The 21286-nt window shown below is 46.8% G+C and overlaps 1 protein-coding gene across 1 annotated transcript in view; it reads left to right on the forward strand.

Moving 5' to 3' along the window:
* The first annotated feature begins 606 nt into the window (after positions 1–606).
* ddc (dopa decarboxylase) overlaps positions 607–21286 on the forward strand; it is a 108206-nt gene continuing 87526 nt past the window's right edge. Inside the window, exons 1-3 of the mRNA XM_067998682.1 lie at positions 607–833; positions 1177–1290; positions 15924–16043. Of these exons, the coding sequence (XP_067854783.1) occupies positions 633–833; positions 1177–1290; positions 15924–16043 (435 nt within the window). The 5' untranslated portion in view covers positions 607–632. The remainder of the gene's footprint in view (positions 834–1176; positions 1291–15923; positions 16044–21286) is intronic.

A 21286-nucleotide genomic window follows, 5' to 3' on the forward strand; every position in this document is an offset into this window, starting at 1 on the left:
TGAGTGGCTGTGGCTGCGATTTGTGTTTCTGTTATAAAAACACATTTTGCCTGAAACTGTAGAGAATAAGGTACAAGTCAGCGGTATTGTCGATAAATGTAAGTACAGTTCATTCCACATGAAAACGTGCATTAGTATTTCAACAGCAGACCAATAGACATTTAATTACCAGTTAGTCTTAAGTGCAGTCATTCAGCCAGTGACTGCACAACGTGAAACTGTGTTTAATACAGTCGGATTACTCTTCGTTAGAAAGGATTTATTAGAAGGCTCACCGCATTAAGTAATGGTAGGCAATGTTAAAGGGTACTACAACAAGTAAAAGTTTAATGTACATTTGCAATTGGGTAGATTAAGCAAGACAAAGAAATCCCTTTTATTGTATACTTCTAATTTTTGGTCGGTTAGTAATGTAAACAGTTCGAAACAATCGAATTTGCCCTGGAGACAGAAGCAGTTTGTATTTGAAGAGAATCGTTCATTTTACTGATATAGTAGATAAATGATATATAGATTTCCTCGTAGTTTTGAGGTACGGGTTTACTTTGTTTTAGACGGTGCAACATTTCCCAATTGTTTAAAAAAATGAAACCTCTGCAGCTTCCTTTAGTTGGAATCTGAAGTAAAGCGCCATGGATTTCGAGGAATTCCGTACAAGAGGTAAAGAGATGGTGGATTATATAACAGATTACCTGAAATCTGTCGAACAACGTCCCGTTTATCCGGTAGTGCAGCCCGGATACCTGCGACCGCTCATCCCGGACTGCGCGCCCGAGCAGCCCGACAGCTTCGAGGATCTGATGAAGGACGTGGAGAGAGTCATCATGCCGGGGGTGAGTGAGCAAATTCAGCCAACATATTCATTCCCCGACTTTAAACCTTCGCATACTCTTCTCTCCGGCATTAAGAAATGCAGTAATTATTTTAAACCAACCTGTAGCCGTGTATTTCAGCAACAGGGTGGAGAATTCTCAACATGAAAAATAAGATTGTATAAGAATGAACAAATGGCAACGTGAATGAAATGAATGGCCAATTGCTATAACAGATTTTGAATTGAGATTTATGAGTTGATCAGTAAGTCAGTAAAGGTCACATTAGCGATGATTGCAAGTATTCTGACGTATGTTCTGTTTTATAAATTGTACTTAATGTGATCATTTTTTTCCCCTCCAGGTAACCCACTGGCAAAGTCCTCATTTTCATGCCTATTTCCCCGCCGTTAACTCCTTCCCCGCTCTTCTGGGTGATATGTTGTCTGATGCCATCGGTTGTATCGGGTTTTCCTGGGTATGAATTTCATAGTGTTGCTCTTTTAAAATTTAGGACTGGCAGTTATGTTAGGTTAACAGACACTGACACGGTGACTTCACTTAGGGAACACGAGGGCTAACATTCAAACCTGTCAATCTATGTAATACCAACCGTTGAAACTGATTAAGGTAAACCCAATTCTCCTTATTTCAGTGGAGTTCCCATATATCTGACTCTTTTTCTCGGTTTAATTCGGCTATTCACTTTTTTAACTTTAGAAGTCTGTAACGATTTAAATTTTTTTGTGAAAAAATAATTTTAGTATTGACACGGAATGCCTGAGTTCATGTAATTCCCAGGAAATTGTTTTCAGATGTATACAAGTTGTTGCAGGTAAGGGGAGGTTGCCAATCAATAACAGATCAATTTGCACATTACTGTTAAACTACCACTTGGCATATTATGAAATGTCTGTGTGAATTTACAGTAGACCTTTCATCTTGTTGATTATTTTGAATGAGACCTTTAGTTTTGCAGATATATCAAAGTATTTTAAGATTTCAGTAAATCTTTCATGTTAATTTTTACATTCTGCTTACATTCTATAATTTTGGGGGGGGGGGGGGGTTAAAAAAAGAGGGTGGAACTTACTCTTTTATGTCATCAAAAGCTCAAAGCTCTCCAGTGCAATGTGTCCAGAGCACCCAACAGGTTTCTGTTGGATGCAACTGTTACAGAGATAATGAACTTATCAAGTAAAGAATACCAGTCGATCTCCAATGGAGCGACACATAGCAAATCAAGGCCAAGTGTCGTCTTCAGGTGAAATGGGGTAAAGGAGCAGGGGATAGTTGTACCAGAACACACAGTTTTAATTCAGCTTCCATTTTAAATGTCCTATATCCTGTCATTATTTTTATATAACGAATCGCTCTGTGGCGTTGCATGTGAGTTATATGGGGTTATAGGACTAGTCTAGGGAGGACTGCGACGCCAGAGGCCAGAGGAGAAAGGTGGAGCAGGATGAGGGGATGGAAGGGACAATGGGGTGGAGCAGGGAAGAACAGGGAAGAAGAAGGAAAGGGGCAGAGGAGAGAGGGGAGGAGCAGTGGGGAGGAAGAGGGCATTGAGGAGAACTGCCAATACACATGAAGATTAATTCCAAATTATATACAATTGGAAATTAGCTGCCTTCTATAGCAGAACAGTAATTCCATTACCTTTTAACAAATCACTTAGCACGCTCTTCACAATGAGCAATTTGTCAATGTTTGCAGGCAAGTTACTTTAAGTCACCCAAAGGTCCTCATCCAGTGGGTTTTCAGTTATGACCTTTATTAAAATGAAAATTGTTTAAAATTTAAATAACTCTAGACTATTGGGGACAGACCACTGCCAGTGACAAAGGGGATGGGAGCGAGAGAGGGCAGCACACAGCCATGATTTGCATAACAGGAAATTAGTGGCAAGAGCAGTGACACCGATATCAGGGAGCAAACAGACCAGACAGAGACACATCACCAGACAGGAACCCATCACCAGCGGGGTGAACGTAGGATGAGGAATGGGGTGGCAGGGGGGTGCGAGGTAGAGTAATACCAGCATTAGAGAGCCATGATGTGGAGATGCCGGTGATGGACTGGGGTGGACAAATGTAAGGAATCTTACAACACCAGGTTATAGTCCAACAGTTTTATTTGAAAATCACAAGCTTTCGGAGGCTTTCTCCTTCGTCAGGTGTTGTAAGATTCCTAGCATTAGAGAGGACAAAGACTGGCGGTTGCAAGGAGGGCATCTAAGAGCAATCCAACAGCGGCACAGAACAGGCTGCAACAACAGGAAAACAGAGGGCCATGGAAAGGTACAGTTTAAGTGTACTAAGCATCTGCAAGAAGTGCTTTAATGTCGAGTAGAAGGCAATTAAATACAGTTAGTAATTAAAAAATACCAATAAAAATTTATTAAAAGGCTGAAGAATTTACATTTGGAAGAGAAAAGCCACAAAATCAAGATGGAGGATGCAGTTCAGTTCCAAATTCTTTTTAAAAAAAAACTTTTCCACAGCTACACCTGAGCCAGTGACTGCATGCAGACTCAAACTATTTTTTTTAAATGGAGAATTGCAATGTCGCCAGAGTTTTGTGACAGCTAAAAAGTGTCTAAAGTGCACTAAGCTGGGAAAACCCTACTACAGGACCACCGACAGGCATCACAAGCAATTACAAATGTAACAGTAGATGTGGACACATGTAACATTGAAAACTCCATAGGAGGGAGATTTATAAGGGAAGACGTGACAGGTGTACTGATTTTAATAATCTAACATAGATGTGACCAAGTCATACGTATTTTAAAGGGGATGATGGGGAAGTTAGAATCATAGAATCATAGAATCAGAGAAAATAGGAGCAAGAGTAGGCCATTCGGCCCTTCGGGCCTGCTCCGCCATTCAAAATCATCATGGATGATCGTCTAACTCAGTACCCTGTTCCCGCTTTATCCCCAAATCCCTTGATCCCTGGACGTTTACAGTACAAAAGGAGGGCATTCAGCCCATCATGTCTGTGCTGGCTGTTTGTGAGGACAACAATTTATGCATTTATGTAGTGCCTTTAATGTAGGAAAACATCCCTAGGTGCTTCACAGTAGCGTAATCAGACAAAAATTGACACCAAGTCAAAGAAACATAAAAACATAGAAAATAGCAGCAGGAGTAGGCCATTCGGGCCTTCGAGCCTGCTCAGCCATTCAATATGATCATGGCTGATCCTCTATCTCAATACCATATACCCGCTCTCTCCCCATACCCCTTGATGCCTTTTGTGTCTAGAAATCTATCTAGCTCCTTCTTAAATATATGCAGTGACTTGGCCTACACAACCTTCTGCGGTAGAGAATTCCACAGGTTCACCACCTTCTGAGTGAAGAAATTTCTCCTCATCTCAGTCCTAAATGTCCTACCCCGTATCCTGAGATTGTGACCCCCTCGTTCTGGATCCCCCAGCCCGGTGAAACATCCTCCCTGCATCCAGTCTGTCTGGCCCTGTCAAGAAGGAGATATTAGATGGGGTGATTGCAAGCTTGGCCACAGGCAAGTTTTAAGGAGGACTTAAAGGAAGAGGGAGGTACGGCGAGGTTTAGAGAAGGAATTCTAAAGCTTAGGGCCTGAAGGTTCGTTCACCAATGGTGGGGTAAAGGGAGTGATGCCTAAAAGGCTAGAGTTGGAGGCACACAGAGTTCTTGGTAGGTTGTTGGACTTGAGGAGGTCACAGATAGGAGGAACGAGGACATGGAGGGATCTGAACACTAGGATGAGAATTTTAAATTCTAGGCGTTGGTGAACTGGGAGCCAATTTATTTCGGCGAGCGTTGGGGAGATGGGTGAGCGGGACTTAGTGCAGGTTAAGATACGGGCAGCAGATTTTTGGCTGAGCTCAAGATTATGGAGGATAGAAGCTGGGAGGCCTGCCAGGAGAGCATTGGAATAGTTGAGTCTGGAGATAACAAAAGCATGGATGGGCTGAGGCAGGGGCGGAGACGGGCGATGTTATGGAGGTGGAAGTAGGCAATCTTTGTAATGAAGAAGATATGGGGCCGATCGCTCAACTCAGGGTCAAATACGATGCTGAGGTCTGTTTCAGCCTGATGGAGTGGTCAGGAGGGGGATGGAATTGGTGGCGAGGGAACGGAGTTTGTGCCGGGAGCTGAAGACAATGGCTTCGGTCTTCCCAATGTTTAATTGGAGGAAATTATGGCTCATTCAGGTCTGGATGTCGAACAAGTAGTCTGACAACACAGAGGCAGTGGAGTGGTCGAGAGAGGTGATGGTGAGGTAGAGCTGGGTGTCATCAGCATACACGTGGAACCTGATGTCATGTCTTCGGATGATGTCACTGAGGGGCAGCATGTACATGAGAAATAAGAGAAGCACCAATGTTCGATCCTTGGGGGACTCCAGAGGTAACTGTGGGAATAGGAAGAGAAGCCACTGAAGGAGATTCTCTGGCTATGACTGGATAGGTAAGAGTGGAACCAAGTGAGGACAGTAAACTAATCCTATCTACTTGATGCATTTAAGGGGAAGCTAGATATGTACATGAGGGGGAAAGAAATGGAAGGATATGTTGATAGGATGATTTAAGTACAGTGGCAGGAGGCTCGTGTGGAACATAAACACTGGCATAGACTTGTTGGGCTGAATGGCCTGTTTCTATGCTGTAAATAGAATGTAATATATTTAATACTATGTAATACCTGCCTTCTCTCCATAGCTTCCATTATTCCTCTGCTTCAACTATTTATCCAATTTTCTCTTAAAGGATGCAACCACGTCCTGTGGGAGAGCATTCCATGCTCCCACAATTCTCTGCTTAAAGAATTTTCTCTTAATCTCCCTCTCCAACCTCTTAGAATTATATAGAATTTTCTAGCACCGAAACAGGCTATTCAGCCCAACTGGTTTATGCCGGCGTTTATGCTCCACATGAGCTTCCTCCCTCCCTACTTCATCTAACCATATCAGCATATCCTTCTATTCCTTTCTCCCTTATGTGTTTATTGAGCTTCCCCTTAAATGTATCTATGCTAGTCGCCTCAACTACTCCATGTGGTTGGTTTAGTTTAAGTCTGCGAGGCCAGTCCTGATCCAGGATCCGAGCTGGATTGGGCAGAAACTGGAAAAGCAGCATTTCAGTCTACCCCACGGGATCCACTGAACCACCGACTGAACCCCGTCGCCCAGAGAGTCACCGACTGAACCCCGTCGCCCAGAGAGTCACCGACTGAACCCCGTCGCCCAGAGAGTCACCGACTGAACCCCGTCGCCCAGAGAGTCACCGACTGAACCCCGTCGCCCAGAGAGTCACCGACTGAACCCCGTCGCCCAGAGAGTCACCGACTGAACCCCGTCGCCCAGAGAGTCACCGACTGAACCCCGTCGCCCAGAGAGTCACCGACTGAACCCCGTCGCCCAGAGAGTCACCGACTGAACCCCGTCGCCCAGAGAGTCACCGACTGAACCCCGTCGCCCAGAGAGTCACCGACTGAACCCCGTCGCCCAGAGAGTCACCGACTGAACCCCGTCGCCCAGAGAGTCACCGACTGAACCCCGTCGCCCAGAGAGTCACCGACTGAACCCCGTCGCCCAGAGAGTCACCGACTGAACCCCGTCGCCCAGAGAGTCACCGACTGAACCCCGTCGCCCAGAGAGTCACCGACTGAACCCCGTCGCCCAGAGAGTCACCGACTGAACCCCGTCGCCCAGAGAGTCACCGACTGAACCCCGTCGCCCAGAGAGTCACCGACTGAACCCCGTCGCCCAGAGAGTCACCGACTGAACCCCGTCGCCCAGAGAGTCACCGACTGAACCCCGTCGCCCAGAGAGTCACCGACTGAACCCCGTCGCCCAGAGAGTCACCGACTGAACCCCGTCGCCCAGAGAGTCACCGACTGAACCCCGTCGCCCAGAGAGTCACCGACTGAACCCCGTCGCCCAGAGAGTCACCGACTGAACCCCGTCGCCCAGAGAGTCACCGACTGAACCCCGTCGCCCAGAGAGTCACCGACTGAACCCCGTCGCCCAGAGAGTCACCGACTGAACCCCGTCGCCCAGAGAGTCACCGACTGAACCCCGTCGCCCAGAGAGTCACCGACTGAACCCCGTCGCCCAGAGAGTCACCGACTGAACCCCGTCGCCCAGAGAGTCACCGACTGAACCCCGTCGCCCAGAGAGTCACCGACTGAACCCCGTCGCCCAGAGAGTCACCGACTGAACCCCGTCGCCCAGAGAGTCACCGACTGAACCCCGTCGCCCAGAGAGTCACCGACTGAACCCCGTCGCCCAGAGAGTCACCGACTGAACCCCGTCGCCCAGAGAGTCACCGACTGAACCCCGTCGCCCAGAGAGTCACCGACTGAACCCCGTCGCCCAGAGAGTCACCGACTGAACCCCGTCGCCCAGAGAGTCACCGACTGAACCCCGTCGCCCAGAGAGTCACCGACTGAACCCCGTCGCCCAGAGAGTCACCGACTGAACCCCGTCGCCCAGAGAGTCACCGACTGAACCCCGTCGCCCAGAGAGTCACCGACTGAACCCCGTCGCCCAGAGAGTCACCGACTGAACCCCGTCGCCCAGAGAGTCACCGACTGAACCCCGTCGCCCAGAGAGTCACCGACTGAACCCCGTCGCCCAGAGAGTCACCGACTGAACCCCGTCGCCCAGAGAGTCACCGACTGAACCCCGTCGCCCAGAGAGTCACCGACTGAACCCCGTCGCCCAGAGAGTCACCGACTGAACCCCGTCGCCCAGAGAGTCACCGACTGAACCCCGTCGCCCAGAGAGTCACCGACTGAACCCCGTCGCCCAGAGAGTCACCGACTGAACCCCGTCGCCCAGAGAGTCACCGACTGAACCCCGTCGCCCAGAGAGTCACCGACTGAACCCCGTCGCCCAGAGAGTCACCGACTGAACCCCGTCGCCCAGAGAGTCACCGACTGAACCCCGTCGCCCAGAGAGTCACCGACTGAACCCCGTCGCCCAGAGAGTCACCGACTGAACCCCGTCGCCCAGAGAGTCACCGACTGAACCCCGTCGCCCAGAGAGTCACCGACTGAACCCCGTCGCCCAGAGAGTCACCGACTGAACCCCGTCGCCCAGAGAGTCACCGACTGAACCCCGTCGCCCAGAGAGTCACCGACTGAACCCCGTCGCCCAGAGAGTCACCGACTGAACCCCGTCGCCCAGAGAGTCACCGACTGAACCCCGTCGCCCAGAGAGTCACCGACTGAACCCCGTCGCCCAGAGAGTCACCGACTGAACCCCGTCGCCCAGAGAGTCACCGACTGAACCCCGTCGCCCAGAGAGTCACCGACTGAACCCCGTCGCCCAGAGAGTCACCGACTGAACCCCGTCGCCCAGAGAGTCACCGACTGAACCCCGTCGCCCAGAGAGTCACCGACTGAACCCCGTCGCCCAGAGAGTCACCGACTGAACCCCGTCGCCCAGAGAGTCACCGACTGAACCCCGTCGCCCAGAGAGTCACCGACTGAACCCCGTCGCCCAGAGAGTCACCGACTGAACCCCGTCGCCCAGAGAGTCACCGACTGAACCCCGTCGCCCAGAGAGTCACCGACTGAACCCCGTCGCCCAGAGAGTCACCGACTGAACCCCGTCGCCCAGAGAGTCACCGACTGAACCCCGTCGCCCAGAGAGTCACCGACTGAACCCCGTCGCCCAGAGAGTCACCGACTGAACCCCGTCGCCCAGAGAGTCACCGACTGGCAGAGTGTGGGTGCGGGAGAGATTGGCAGAGTGTGGGTGCTTATTGACAGTTTTAATTTGATGACCTCTGGGAATTGAACATGAGTGGGAGAATGAAGAGAGGCCACGCAACACTTCTGCTACCTGGACCACTCTGGAGAAGCCCTGTAGTACTCAGCTGAACAGGTATCAAGATTTGTCGTAGCATGCTGCATGGTGCACAACCTCGCTATTATGAGGGAACAGCCCTTACGACCACCTATCAGGCGAGAATCTGAGCAACAGGCAGGGGAGGAGGAGGAGGAGGAAAAGGCAGAGGAGGAGGAGGAGGAAGAGGCAGAGGAGTAAGTGGAGGAGGAAGAGGAAGTGCAGCAGGAAGTGGAGGGAGAGGCAGGGAGGCAAGAAGGTAGACAGGCCCTGTCTGCCAGGGCTCGGCGTGATCAGATTATTAATGAGATACCAGTAACTTCAACGACACCTCCCCATTCACCAACAGTCCCACACTCCTTACCTTTCTGCTCCCACATGACCATCAAATGGTCCTCCTTATGATTACACATTGCTTCCTCCCTCAGTTCATCGCAGAAATGAAAGCCAACACCAAATGCAAATCCAAATCCAAATTTATCAATTAACATATCTAGTAAAGCAAATAAAATCAGACTATTCACCCTTGTGCATTCCCTTAGTGCCTGTCATCCGTGTGCCTTTACCTTTCCTAGTGCTTCTACGAGGTGTATCTCCAGTGGCTGGAGCATGGGTGGTGAAAGGCTGCTGACCTTCAATGGAGGAGCGTGCAGATGGCCTTGGAAGATGACCTCAAGCAGTTCTGGGCCGGAAGGGCCCAGCTGCCGACTGCACCACCTCGGCCTGGGCTGCAGCTGTCTGGCCTGGCTGGCTGACAGGCAACAGCAAGGACACTGGTGGAGTGGCAGGGGTGGCAGCAGGACTGCTGTCATCATGAGAGAGGACAGCAGATTCGTCTCCCATGGCGCCACTGCCACTCTCCCGAGGCAGCTCCTCAGCAACCCGGTGATCTGCTGGATAACAGATTGCTGGTGACGCCCTGGAAGCCCCATTCCACACTAGTACCCAGAGCCATGATAGCAGCTGTATGAGCCTGGACGCAGCAGTCTGAGCTTCCAAAGCAGCAGGCAGAGCTCCAAATGCAGAATGCAGACTATAGATGGCAACTGTTTGTGCTGTCATGGAAGCTGAGAGATCAGTCATCAGATGCTGTATCATAGTCGGTTCCACAAGTGTGCTAATGGAGGTGACCACCCATTCCACGTGGGAAAGGATGGGCTCCAAGCTCTGTGCAAAGCCCTGTGCCAAGTTGGAGCTGGACACTTCCATGCCCCTTGACATTGTGCGCAGGCTTTCTGGCAAGCTTTCCAGTGTACTCCCATCAGCCTTCTTCTTTAGCCTGACACATCAAAGTCATCATCTGAATCTTCTGCAGCAGAGCTAACGTGTGACCTCACCCTTCGGCGAGCCGGCACCTGTGGTATCTGCGCCTCCCCGCCCCGACTCCTACGCACTTGTGCCCGGTGTCTCACCATGTGCAGATCCCTCCTCTATCCTAGCCTCTACAGTATACGCAGTGTCAGTATCTGAGCTGGTGGCTGCGAGGGTAAGATCGAGCGACGGTGTGTCTGCATCATCACTGTCATCTTCCTCTGCCTCCTCTGACATGCCAGTTATCTGAAATGACAAAGGGACATGGGTTGAGTTGTGGTGAGGGGAGAGGAGAAAGTATGACGTGCGTGCTCACACCATCTGTAGCACGTGAGTCAGAAAAGATTGTGGGATGAGGGAGAATTGGGAAGCGAGAAGGAGGGTTAGGTATGCAGAGACCCTCATCATCGACACCTTCAGCACCACCAGTGGCCACGGCCGCAGCGACAAAGCTCCCAATGATCGCCAGCAGGGTGTCCTCCATGGGAGCGAGGACGTGTAGGCGCGCCTGTCCTCCCCCAGGTCTTTCCTGCTGTCTCCTGTTATGCGCCACATTCTCTTGCAAGAAAGAGGGAAGTGTGTCAGCGAGTGTCCTGCCAGATGTTTGGGTGATATGGCTGTCATGGTTGAATAGCTGCCAGTGTGTGTGACCTGTGAGTTGTGGATGTGCGGCTTGCAAGAGTGGTAATGTGTGAGGGTGAGATGAAGCATCTGATTCGGAGGGTTGCGTACTGATTGAAAGACTTTGTTGGTAGGTGGGTGTTGGGGGTTCTCGTGCGTGGAGCAAAGAATGAGGCCAGTGGTGCAGTTGGTAGAATGCACCACGTGACAGTTGAACGCACTCACCTTGACCACTCGCGTCAAATCATTGAACTTTTTCCTGCACTGCATCCAAGTGTGTGGAGCAATGCTCCTCGTCTGCCACAGCATCCCACTGCCTCTTGAGCTTATAGAGGGCCTCCTGCCCCTCTGCGGATATAGGATGGCCCTCCACCTGTCCACCTCTTCCCTCTTCCACTAAGGCCTGCAGTGCATCATCTGAGAATCTTGGTGCACGCTCTCTCGTAGGTGCAGCCATTCTTCAATATCTTCCAGCCCAGGAATCATTTCTCACAGCACTTTCTGCAGCCACAGTGCACCTCCCCTTTAAGAGGTTCAGGCTGCCTTTAAGTAGTGCCAGCCACTCCTAATATTTGGGCCCCCTGCTAGTGTGTGCAGCCACTCACAACTCAGGTAACACTGGCTGCACGCAGCAATCATGTAGATCATCAGGCAGCATGAATGTTACATGCTGCCTGTATCTCAAAGACCGGGCGCAGGTTAATAACGCACCGCGATCCCAGCGCCCCTTTTCAGGGGTTAATCAATTTAACCCCCTACATCTTTACTCATGTATGCCCCTATTTATAAATCCTAAAATGCTGTTGGCCTTTTTTGTGGCTTTATTTACCTGCACTCGCACTTTCAGTGAATTATGTATTTGAAGCTCTGGGTCTCACTGTTCATCCACACTCTTCAGCATCTTTCCATTCAGTTTATACTCCCATTCCTTATTTTTGCTTCCTACATTTATTAACTCCCAACTACCCACATTAAATTGTATCTTCTACTTGACTGCCCATTCCACTAACCTCATGTCTTTCTGGAGACTTTCACATTTGTGACACATTTGTGTCAACAGCACTTTTGAGATTGTGGTCCCTATGCCCAAGTCTAAATCATCTATAGATACAGAGAACAAAAATGGGCGCAGCATGGACCCCTGGGGTACACCACTTCCAACCCTTCTCCAATCCAAGCAATACCCATTCACCCTAACTCTTTGCTTCCCATTAATCAACCAACTTTCTATCCATGCTGCAACATTTCCTTTCATACTACATGCCTGAATTTTTCTAACAAGCTTCCATGTAAGGCACCTTATTGAATGCCTCCCGAAAATCCATATACACTACATCTACTGCATTGCCTTTATTTATCCAAGCAGTTTTTCAAAAAACTCTTAAATTTATCAAACACGACTTGCCTGTAATGAATCCATGCTGCTGACCTTAATTAACTCATGCATTTCTAAATCTAAATTTATCTCAAATTATGGATTCTCAGAGTTTGTCTAAAACTGATGTTAGACTATCTGCTCCATAGTTACCCAGTTTAACTTTCTCTCCCTTCTTGAACCAGAGTGTTACATGGGTTACTCAAATTGCATTTTTAAGGAGGACTGAAAAATTAAGTCCAGAATCGTTTCTACCTCCTCTCTAACTACTTTCAATAGCCTATGACGCATTTAATCAAAACCCAGTGTCTTACCACCTTTAGTTCTGCTAATTTTTTTTGGAACCAAATCCTTTTCTACAATTATTTATAACAGTTATTCTATATTATTCTCATGTACACATCTGTTCTCACTTTCACCATCATTAGTAAAAGCTGATATAATCTATTTAATATCTCTGCCATACTTGGATCCCCCACAATTAGACTCTCCTTTTCATTTTTGAGAGGTGGAACATTCTCTTAAGATAATTTACGTTACTTATCAACAGAGGGAAGCAGAGCTGAGAAGTTTGATTGCTCATAGCTGCTTATTTGATCTGGGGACAGAAGCAGTTCGTACTTAAATAGTCATTCATTTTACTGTCACACTAAATAAAGAATATAAAAATTTTACCTCATGGTGCTGAGCTGCCGTAGATTGGCCATGATTTGCACAGCGTAATGTATTAATGAAGGAGATCATGATAATGCAATTGTCAATATTATGTCATCATGCTACCAATCATGTCTGCTAATCCCACTTAATTTTCCTTTTAGTTTAACAAACACACAGTTAAATTTGCTCTGCCACAAGATGTTACGACCAACATAACAACTCTGCAGCAGTTTTTGTAAGGCCTATTCTTAGCTGTTCCAGGAACTGAACATTAACGAAAAATCCTAAAGAGAGACAGTGCCCCTCCAGTTGAATTAAACCTTATCCATTGGGAATCTCTATTTGCTCGTTAAACCTTGCTTGACATTGGATGAGATATGTTCTTTGTTTTTCACTGTCATTTGACCCTCAGCACGTGTACTGTTACTAGATGGTGCTAATGCAAGTGAGGTAAAATTTTTATATTCTTTATTCAGAGTGACAGTAAAATGATGACTCTGGTAACAGTACGTGTGCTGGCTGGAATTCCCGAGTATAAAGAAAATAAAAAGCTTGTAACACTTTACTGTGAGGAGATAATTGAAATATAATTTGTTTAATAGTTTATGTCTCTTAAGTTCTATAAACTTATTAAAAATTTTTAAAAGTTTTGCTGTTAAACTTTTAGATTTTCGGTAATGATTCTTGTTTTGAATTGGGCCCCAGTAAAGCAATGCAATCTCAACAGCTAGCCCAAAATCAATATATTTTCCAATGCTAGATTTGTGGATCACGCTGTACATGTTGAAAGATACAGGTGGAACAAGAATTGACTCTATGAGACTGATATTCCTGGGTTGGGAGCAGGCAGAACTTGGATTCCAGCGGTGGCCAAGATTTTTGAGCAGAATCCTGATCCTCCAGGTTTCCGCTTCATGTAAGCAGCAGCTCATATTCCAGTCAGGAGGCAGTGGATGAGTGTTGCATCTGCCCCTCCACCAGGTCCTGAGATACCCCGGGAATTCCAGCCGGCACGCCCGTGTTAGGATCGATTACGTTCTGAGTAGAGACGCTTTGGCCTCAATATTAACAACAACAACTTGCATTTATATAGCACCTTTAACAGCTTTAACATGGTAAAATGTCCCAGGGCGCTTTACAGGTGCATTATCAAATAAAATTTGACATCGAGCCCATCATCCCTGTGCTCGCTGACCTACATTGGCTCCCAGTCTGGCAACGTCTCGATCTTAAAATTCTCATCCTTGTTTTCAAATCCCTCCATGGCCTCACACCTCCCTATTTCTGTAACCTCCTCCAGCCCTGCAACCCTCCGAGATCTCTGCGCTCCTCCAATTCTGGCCTCTTGCGCATCCCCGATTTCAGTCGCTCCACCTTTGGCACCGTGCCTTCAGCTGCGTAGGCCCCAAGCTCTGGAATTCCCTCCTTTCGTCTCCGCCGCTCTAGCTCTCCTCATTTAAGATTCTCTTTAAAACTGACCTCTTTGACCAAACTTTTAGTCACCTGACCTAAAAAAATTATAATGAGGCCCTGCTGTTAAATTTGGCTGGGCCTCCACATCCCTGGCCTTGCTGGGTTTTCCTCGGGCTACCAAGCTCCCCCGCACCCTCCCTGCCTCACCATAAATATCAGGGCCTTTGTTTCTCTGTGGGGAATATCACCAGCCCCCATCAAATTTCTCCTATTTGCAAGTGACAGATGTTGTCGTGTTTTCATCGGCACACAAGCTTGACATGGCCATCCCCATGTATTAAGCCCCATCACTTGTGCACTGGTATAGATTTGGCTTCCCGGACAGAGAGGCAACGCACCCAAAGTAAACCCAATGCCCTGTGACTCACCTAGCAAACTAACTGCAGACAGGTTGCACACTTTTACGTGCTGGCAAGCACTATCAGATTGTGACCAGCACCTAAATGGCTCAATCGTCAGAAAGGTTTCCTGCAACCTCGAGTCAACTATCAGGAGACAAAGAGAAGAGCTCTCTAACCAGCCCTCCTCCCCCCCACCCCCCCCCCCCCACCACGAAGAATTGCACACTCCCTCCCTCACTGCACAAAGAAATGAAGCTGGGGGAAGAGACAAATAGCTTCGCACCACACCCTTCCTCACTGATCACATAATTGAGGCCAGGAGGAGGGAATGCTCACAATCCCCCTCCCTACTGTGGAAAATCTCTAGCATTGAGCTGGGGGAGGAACCCACCCCTCCGGAGAAGAAAACACAGGCCTGGGGGCAGGAGGGGCACCTCGCTGAGAGAGTTTGCTGTCCCCAACCTTTTTTCTACTTGTTCCTTTCCCCCTTCCCATTCACCCATGACCTGTTCCTTCTCTTCTCTACCTCATCCTGCTCACCATGTCCCTCTCCTATTCCCGCTCCCCTCAATTCCTTTTCCCTACCTGCCGCCTCATCCTTGCCCCTCCCCTTTCACCTCCTTCATCCATTTCCTTCATCCATCTCCTCTCGCCCTCTCTCAAGCTCTCCCCTTCTCTCCCATCTGCCCTTCTCACTGTCCCCCACTTCCACCATCCTTCCACCTCCCATCTGTCTCCTCTCCCTACCCCTCCCCCTCCTAGGTCTAATTCTCCCCCTGCCCTCTAACTCTGCTCGGCTTGAAAACTTGGTCTTGATTGCTGTGTGCAATGCGACGGGAGATTGACTAGTAATTTAAAAAAATTAAAATCTTCAGTCCTGCCTCACCCCATCAGAGAGGCAGGGTGCCACTCTGATTTTACAGAACCTTATTGGGTGGGCACCTCTGCAGGTATGAGCTGCCTTCCCTGATTATTAAGATGACCTGCTCCTTGGGATTTTTGGTGTGGTCGGCATTTAGTGCAAAAGCCAGCCGGAGTCTTGCTCTGCTGCATTGACAGTGTCAGAGCAGGACCCCCAAAATTTTGGGACCTAACTTTCTAGCCAAAATACTGCCTTACAGTTTTGTGAAGATGCTTTATTCTGACACTTTTGTATCTTCAGCAATTCAAATAATTACAACACCAAAACACTATCGGGTGAATTTCCTCAGGGCTTCTCCCGCTCCGCCAGCATAACTTCAGTGGAAGTTCGGCGGAAACCTCAGTTACGTGTGACAGAGTGGGAGAAGCCCCGAGGAAATTCACCCTCTATGTTAAACATATAGCATTCTGTTGCTCTTTTTGGACTAACTCATTACTTACTTAATGTTACTAATTAAAATGTTATTTTATTTTGAACAGTATTAGTTAGAACAATGAAAATACATCTGAAGTGACTTATGTCTAAACTCATGAGTTGTAAGTGAATTCCTGGTTCTCCCTTTAGGCTGCAAGCCCTGCATGTACAGAATTGGAAATTGAGATGCTTGACTGGCTGGGGAAGATGCTGAATCTGCCTGAAGAGTTTCTAGCTGTGGCTAATAACGGAGGTGGTGGAGTGATACAGGTAAGAAAAGGCTCAGTGAAAGATAATAAAGAATTCTATCGTATTGTAATATCATATTGATTAAAAGGCACACACCACTTTGTCTACTGCATTTTCTCCTGATCAAAATCGGGTGGTATAGCGACGGTGGGAGAGGGAAAATGGAGGCTTACCGCAGGATCCCAACTTCTCAAAGCACCACCAGAAAATGCCCTTCCCTGCCAGCAAGGAACTCCGTTGCCTAACCCTTGACTGTCCCGCTACATTTAAATGAGGTTGGGGGGCAGGACCAGGGAATCCAGCTGATTTCTCTGTTTCCTGGCTGAAGTACTGTGAAGTACTGTCAACCCCAACTACCAGCAGAAGAGGGATGGCCAAACCTGAAGGAGCAGCAGTTAGAAACCAACTGATGGCCCTTTTGGAGGGAGGGAGAGGGATTATTAGTAGCCAGCTCTCCCTCCCTTTTTCTTGGAAAAGGCCGCAGTTTATGGACAGCCTTTAGTTCAAATTTTCTTTTCCATTGAAGTCACTCTTGCTTCTCCTGGCCCCACAAAAATTCTCCCAAAGAAATTTTTAGGCATTTTCCTGAGTGGCCCTGTTATTCAGGTGAGAAACAGGCAGCCATCAGTTGAAAATGGCCCCCAAATAATTTTGCATTTTATTTTGTGTGGTTCAAAGATGTGAACTCCGTTATTTGTATATTCCAAGAAACTACAGAGGGTCTGGGAGAGGGTTGGGGCTAACCCCACCATGACCTCAGCCCAGCTTCTTCCTTAAATATGTACGGCGGGCTCCTGACGTGATCTCTACCACCAAGAGCGAGCCTTCTCTGCTGGGATGGGAGAGGAGGAAACTCTAGGTCAGGATGGTGATGTGGCAGTAGACCTCACCCTGATTTTCCCACTTTTTCTGCTGCTATTCTGCCCGATTTGGGGTAGGATAGTGGAGGAAAACCCAGGCCTCTCTTTTCGCCTGAGCTTAAGGGTTATTTACTGGTGAGTCACACATGGTTAAAACAAACTCAGACTGTGACAACAATAATACTGATTTGTACCAAAGATGTGCATTTCTTTCAGGTAAGGAAAGTAATAACTGTTCAAGAGCGGTGATCTTTAGTTTGATAAAAATAGCTCAAATATCACAGCCTGTGGGCCATCAGCCCCATTATTTGATGCTTATCGTTTGCAAATGTCATTCTCTTTCCTAGAAGCTTGTGATTGCTTGCAATTTCAGCATGCACAAAATTATTAAATGTTTATGACAGTAAAAACCTTTCCAACTTATTTGGAATCTGCGAAGCTGTTACTGACATTGATTTCCTGCATGCTGCAATAATAGCAGGCAGCATAAATCCAATTTTGTTCTGAGATGTAATTTTGATGTCGGCAAAGCATGCATTTGAATGTTATTTGGTCATCTGTTGTGTCTGTCACCTGGTAGTGAACAGATTCCAAATATATTTCAGCAGACACTTGAAAAAGCCAGAAGATGAAAGGAAAATGCAGCTATAGATTTTTGACGAGTGAGAGAATATGCGTCAGCTTTGACCAGCTTTTCTTTTCCTCTTATGCATGACTCACCATGGCAACAATTGTCTGTATTGTGTCTGCAGTGGAGTAAAATGTATCTTAGCAACTTATTATGAGTTTGCCTCTCTACAAGCACTGTGACAAGCAACTGCAAAGCAGAGTGCTCTGTGATGTACAAGGAATAAAAATCATCTTGATAGGAATCCAGCAATTATAGGGCAGAAGTTGCAAGGGTCTGCTGCCAGTGAGGACCTCGCTACACATGAGCGTGGGTCAGAAATCGGGCTATATCTTCTAGCCCCAAATTCTGTAAGACGTGCTCATGTCTACCAAGGCTCCACGCTGACAATGGAGCCTTGAAATTTCTACCCTTATATATAAGCTATCAGAATCATGGGTCAGCCAACCAAGATGAAGAAGCTTGAGTGTTAGTGTCCTGCAGCTCTATCACATGACCTTCTGGTTGGGCACTGGCACCTTTTTTGCTTTATCTATCATAACCCCTTAATTTTAACGATTATTGAAATATGATTAAAAAAGGGAGTAGCTGCTACTAAGTGTGACAGATGAAAGTTCATTTATTAATTTGAATGTTTTGTGCCTAGTGAAATCAAGAGAAAATGCACTTACTAATTAAACAATCTATAATAGAGTATTTGGCAGTTCACGTATAAAACTAACTGGGTCAAATTAGTATCAGGTGGGTATTGCTTCATATTTACTATTCCCTACTGTCTTTGATCAAATGCCTCTAGGTCAAAGGAATAATTTAATGAATTTTAGTAGAAGAAAACTTTATGCCCGAATTCTTGTAGGTGAAGCTCTCCGTTGAGAGCACAAATTCATAAAATTATTCCTCAAAATTAGGCTGATCTCAATACAGTTTTCAGGTTTCCTTAAGAAGTTGCTCCCTGTTGCATCAGTGATCCATGTTTTTGGAGTGGCCACATGGTATTAAATTAAGTGAAATAACAGAGACCTGGCTCAAAGAAGGGAATGGTTAGGTACTTACTATTCCTGGCTACAAGGTATTCAGGAAATAGGGAAAGGAAGAAAGGAGAGTTGGGGGGTTGGCAGTATTGATCAGAGAAACTATTATAGCACTGGAAAGGGATGGTGTAGTTGAGGGGTCAAAGACAGAATCTATTTGGTTAGAATTAAGGAACAATAATAGACTTGTTAGCAAAATTAAAGTCCATGGGATTAAAGGGACAGTGGCAGCGTGGATACATAATTGGCTAGGGGACAGAAAGCAGAGTAGTGGTGAATGGTTGTTTTTCAGACTGGAGGGAAGTATACAGTGGTGTTCCCCAGGGGTCAGTATTAGGACCACTGCTCTTTTTGATATATATTAATGACCTGGACTTGGGTATAGAGGGTATAATTTCAAAGTTTGCAGATGACACAAAATTCGGAAATGTAGTAAACAATGTGGGGGTGTAGAGATTTTACTCTCGGTTGCCGCTAATTAACGTGACTCCAATTTGGTAAAAAGGTGCTTTATTGAACTTCACAAAAGAACCGACACAGGCAGTGTTGGGGCAGTGGTTTACAACACAGAGCAAGAGATCATATCACCCATTCCACACTGGGTAGAGTTGTGTCTGCCTTGAAGAAAGCACTTTCCACCCCACCTGAGGTACCTTCGTCGATTGGTTATCTCTCACGTCTTCTGCCGCGCCAGGGGCGACCTCTTGGAATCCTTGTCCTCAGTCCTGCTCCACCTGGAGCCACTTCTATTGATCCAGATCATTTGTTGAAATGTCAAATAGCTGTTTGGCTGGTCTCCAATACTACCAGTCGTTACTCCTGCCAAGCCTCTTAAACCTAATACCAGTGCAAGTTGCTCCTTTTATGCCACTTTTGGGGGTGGACCCAGGGTCAGCTATTGACATGGGCCCTTGCTCTATTGAGGTTTCCTAAAAGGGCGAGGTGCCCAATGGTGCTTTGAGTTCATTGTTTCTTTAAGGAAAAAGGGTCAGCCTCCCTTGTTATCTTCTACCTTTCAGGGGTCTGTGGAAGCAATTTGTGTCCCACTTCTGGTTTTAACCAATCATGACTTTACACAGTAGCTTAAGACTGTTTTGCCTCATCTTATCTAGTCTTGCCTTTGTGTCAAGGCTGGGAGTTCTTGGTTCCCCAAGCCTCCCTTGACTCTTTCAGATTCCAGGCCAGGTCTCATGGACTAGCCTTGTAAGGATCCATTTTTTATGGCTACCCAGTATCTGATGAGGGTCCCTGCACCAATTAAGTCAGGAATGTTGTTTCATCTTTTAATTTGTTCGAGTAAACAAGTCCGTAGGCGGAATGCTGAGGCTGCCTTTCTTGCAAGTTGATGTGATCTAAGAGCTCCCTGCTCTGCTATTAGCCCCGCGTGGTTCACACATCCAGCACCAGAGTATTTAGTCACACAAAATCATATATATAAAAAAATACACATACAGACACCGTTATAGCGATCTCACTTGCCCACTGTACTTTGAGCAAGAGTACAATCTTACAGGGGATAATAACAGACTTCAGGAGGACATAGACAGGCTGGTGAAATTGGCAAACACATGGCAGATGAAATTTAACTCCGAGAAGTGTGAAATGCTATATTTTGGTAGGAAGAATGAGGAGAGGCAATATAAACTAAATGGTGCAATTTTAAAGCGAGTGCAGGAACAGAGAGACCTGGGGGTGTATGTACACAAGTCTTTAAAGGTGGCAGGACATGTTGAGAAGGCTGTTAAAAAAGCATATGGGATCCTGGGCTTTACAAATAGAGGCATAGAGTACAAAAGCAAGGACGTTATGCTAAACCATTATGAAACACTGGTTAGGCTGCAGCTGGAGTATTGTGTTCAATTCTGGGCACCACCCTTTAGGAAGGATGTCAAGGCCTTAGAGATGGTGTAGAAGAGATTTACTAGAATGTTACCAGGGATGAGGGACTTCAGTTATGTGGAGAGACTGGAGAAGCTGGGGTTGTTCTCCTTAGAACAGAGAAGGTAAAGTGGAGATTTGATAGAGGTGTTCAAAATCATGAACGGTTTTGATAGAGTAAATAAGGAGAAACTGTTTCCAGTGGAGAGGGGTCAGTAACCAAAGGACACAGATTTAAGGCAAAAGAACCAGAGGTGTCATAAGGAAAATGTTTTTTAGGCAGAGAGTTGTTATGATCTGGAATGTACTGACTGAAAGGGTGGTGGAAACAGATTCAATAGTGACTTTCAAAAGGGAATTGGATAAATACTTAAAGGGAAAAAATTTACAGGGCTATGGGGAAAGAGCAGGGGAATGGGACTAATTGGATAGCTCTTTCAAAGAACTGGCATAGGCATGATGGGCCAAATGGCCTCCTCCTCTGCTGTACCTACTATGATATTATGAAACAGCAAATTAGCTTTTTCATTCAAATGGAAAATCTGAATTTATATTTAAAGTCAAGGAAATTTCAACATTGGAGGAAGCCATTTGTCATATTGTGCCAATGCTCATGCCTATGCCAGTCCAGTGCTAGCTCTACATTGCGTCTATCTAATCAAATCACATTTCCCTGCTGTTTCATCATATCCGTTAATATTTTTACTTAAGTATTTATCTAATTCCTTCTTAAAAACTTCAATATACCCTTGTGATAATTCATTCCATATTCTAAAAATTCTTAGCATGAAAAATTTCCTAATCCTAAATTTCCATCCCCTTGTCATTGATTCAAAGTGGAAATAATCTTTATCCACCCATCCTCTT

The sequence above is a fragment of the Heptranchias perlo genome, chromosome 2 (assembly GCF_035084215.1).
Source record: "Heptranchias perlo isolate sHepPer1 chromosome 2, sHepPer1.hap1, whole genome shotgun sequence".
NCBI lineage: Eukaryota > Metazoa > Chordata > Chondrichthyes > Hexanchiformes > Hexanchidae > Heptranchias > Heptranchias perlo.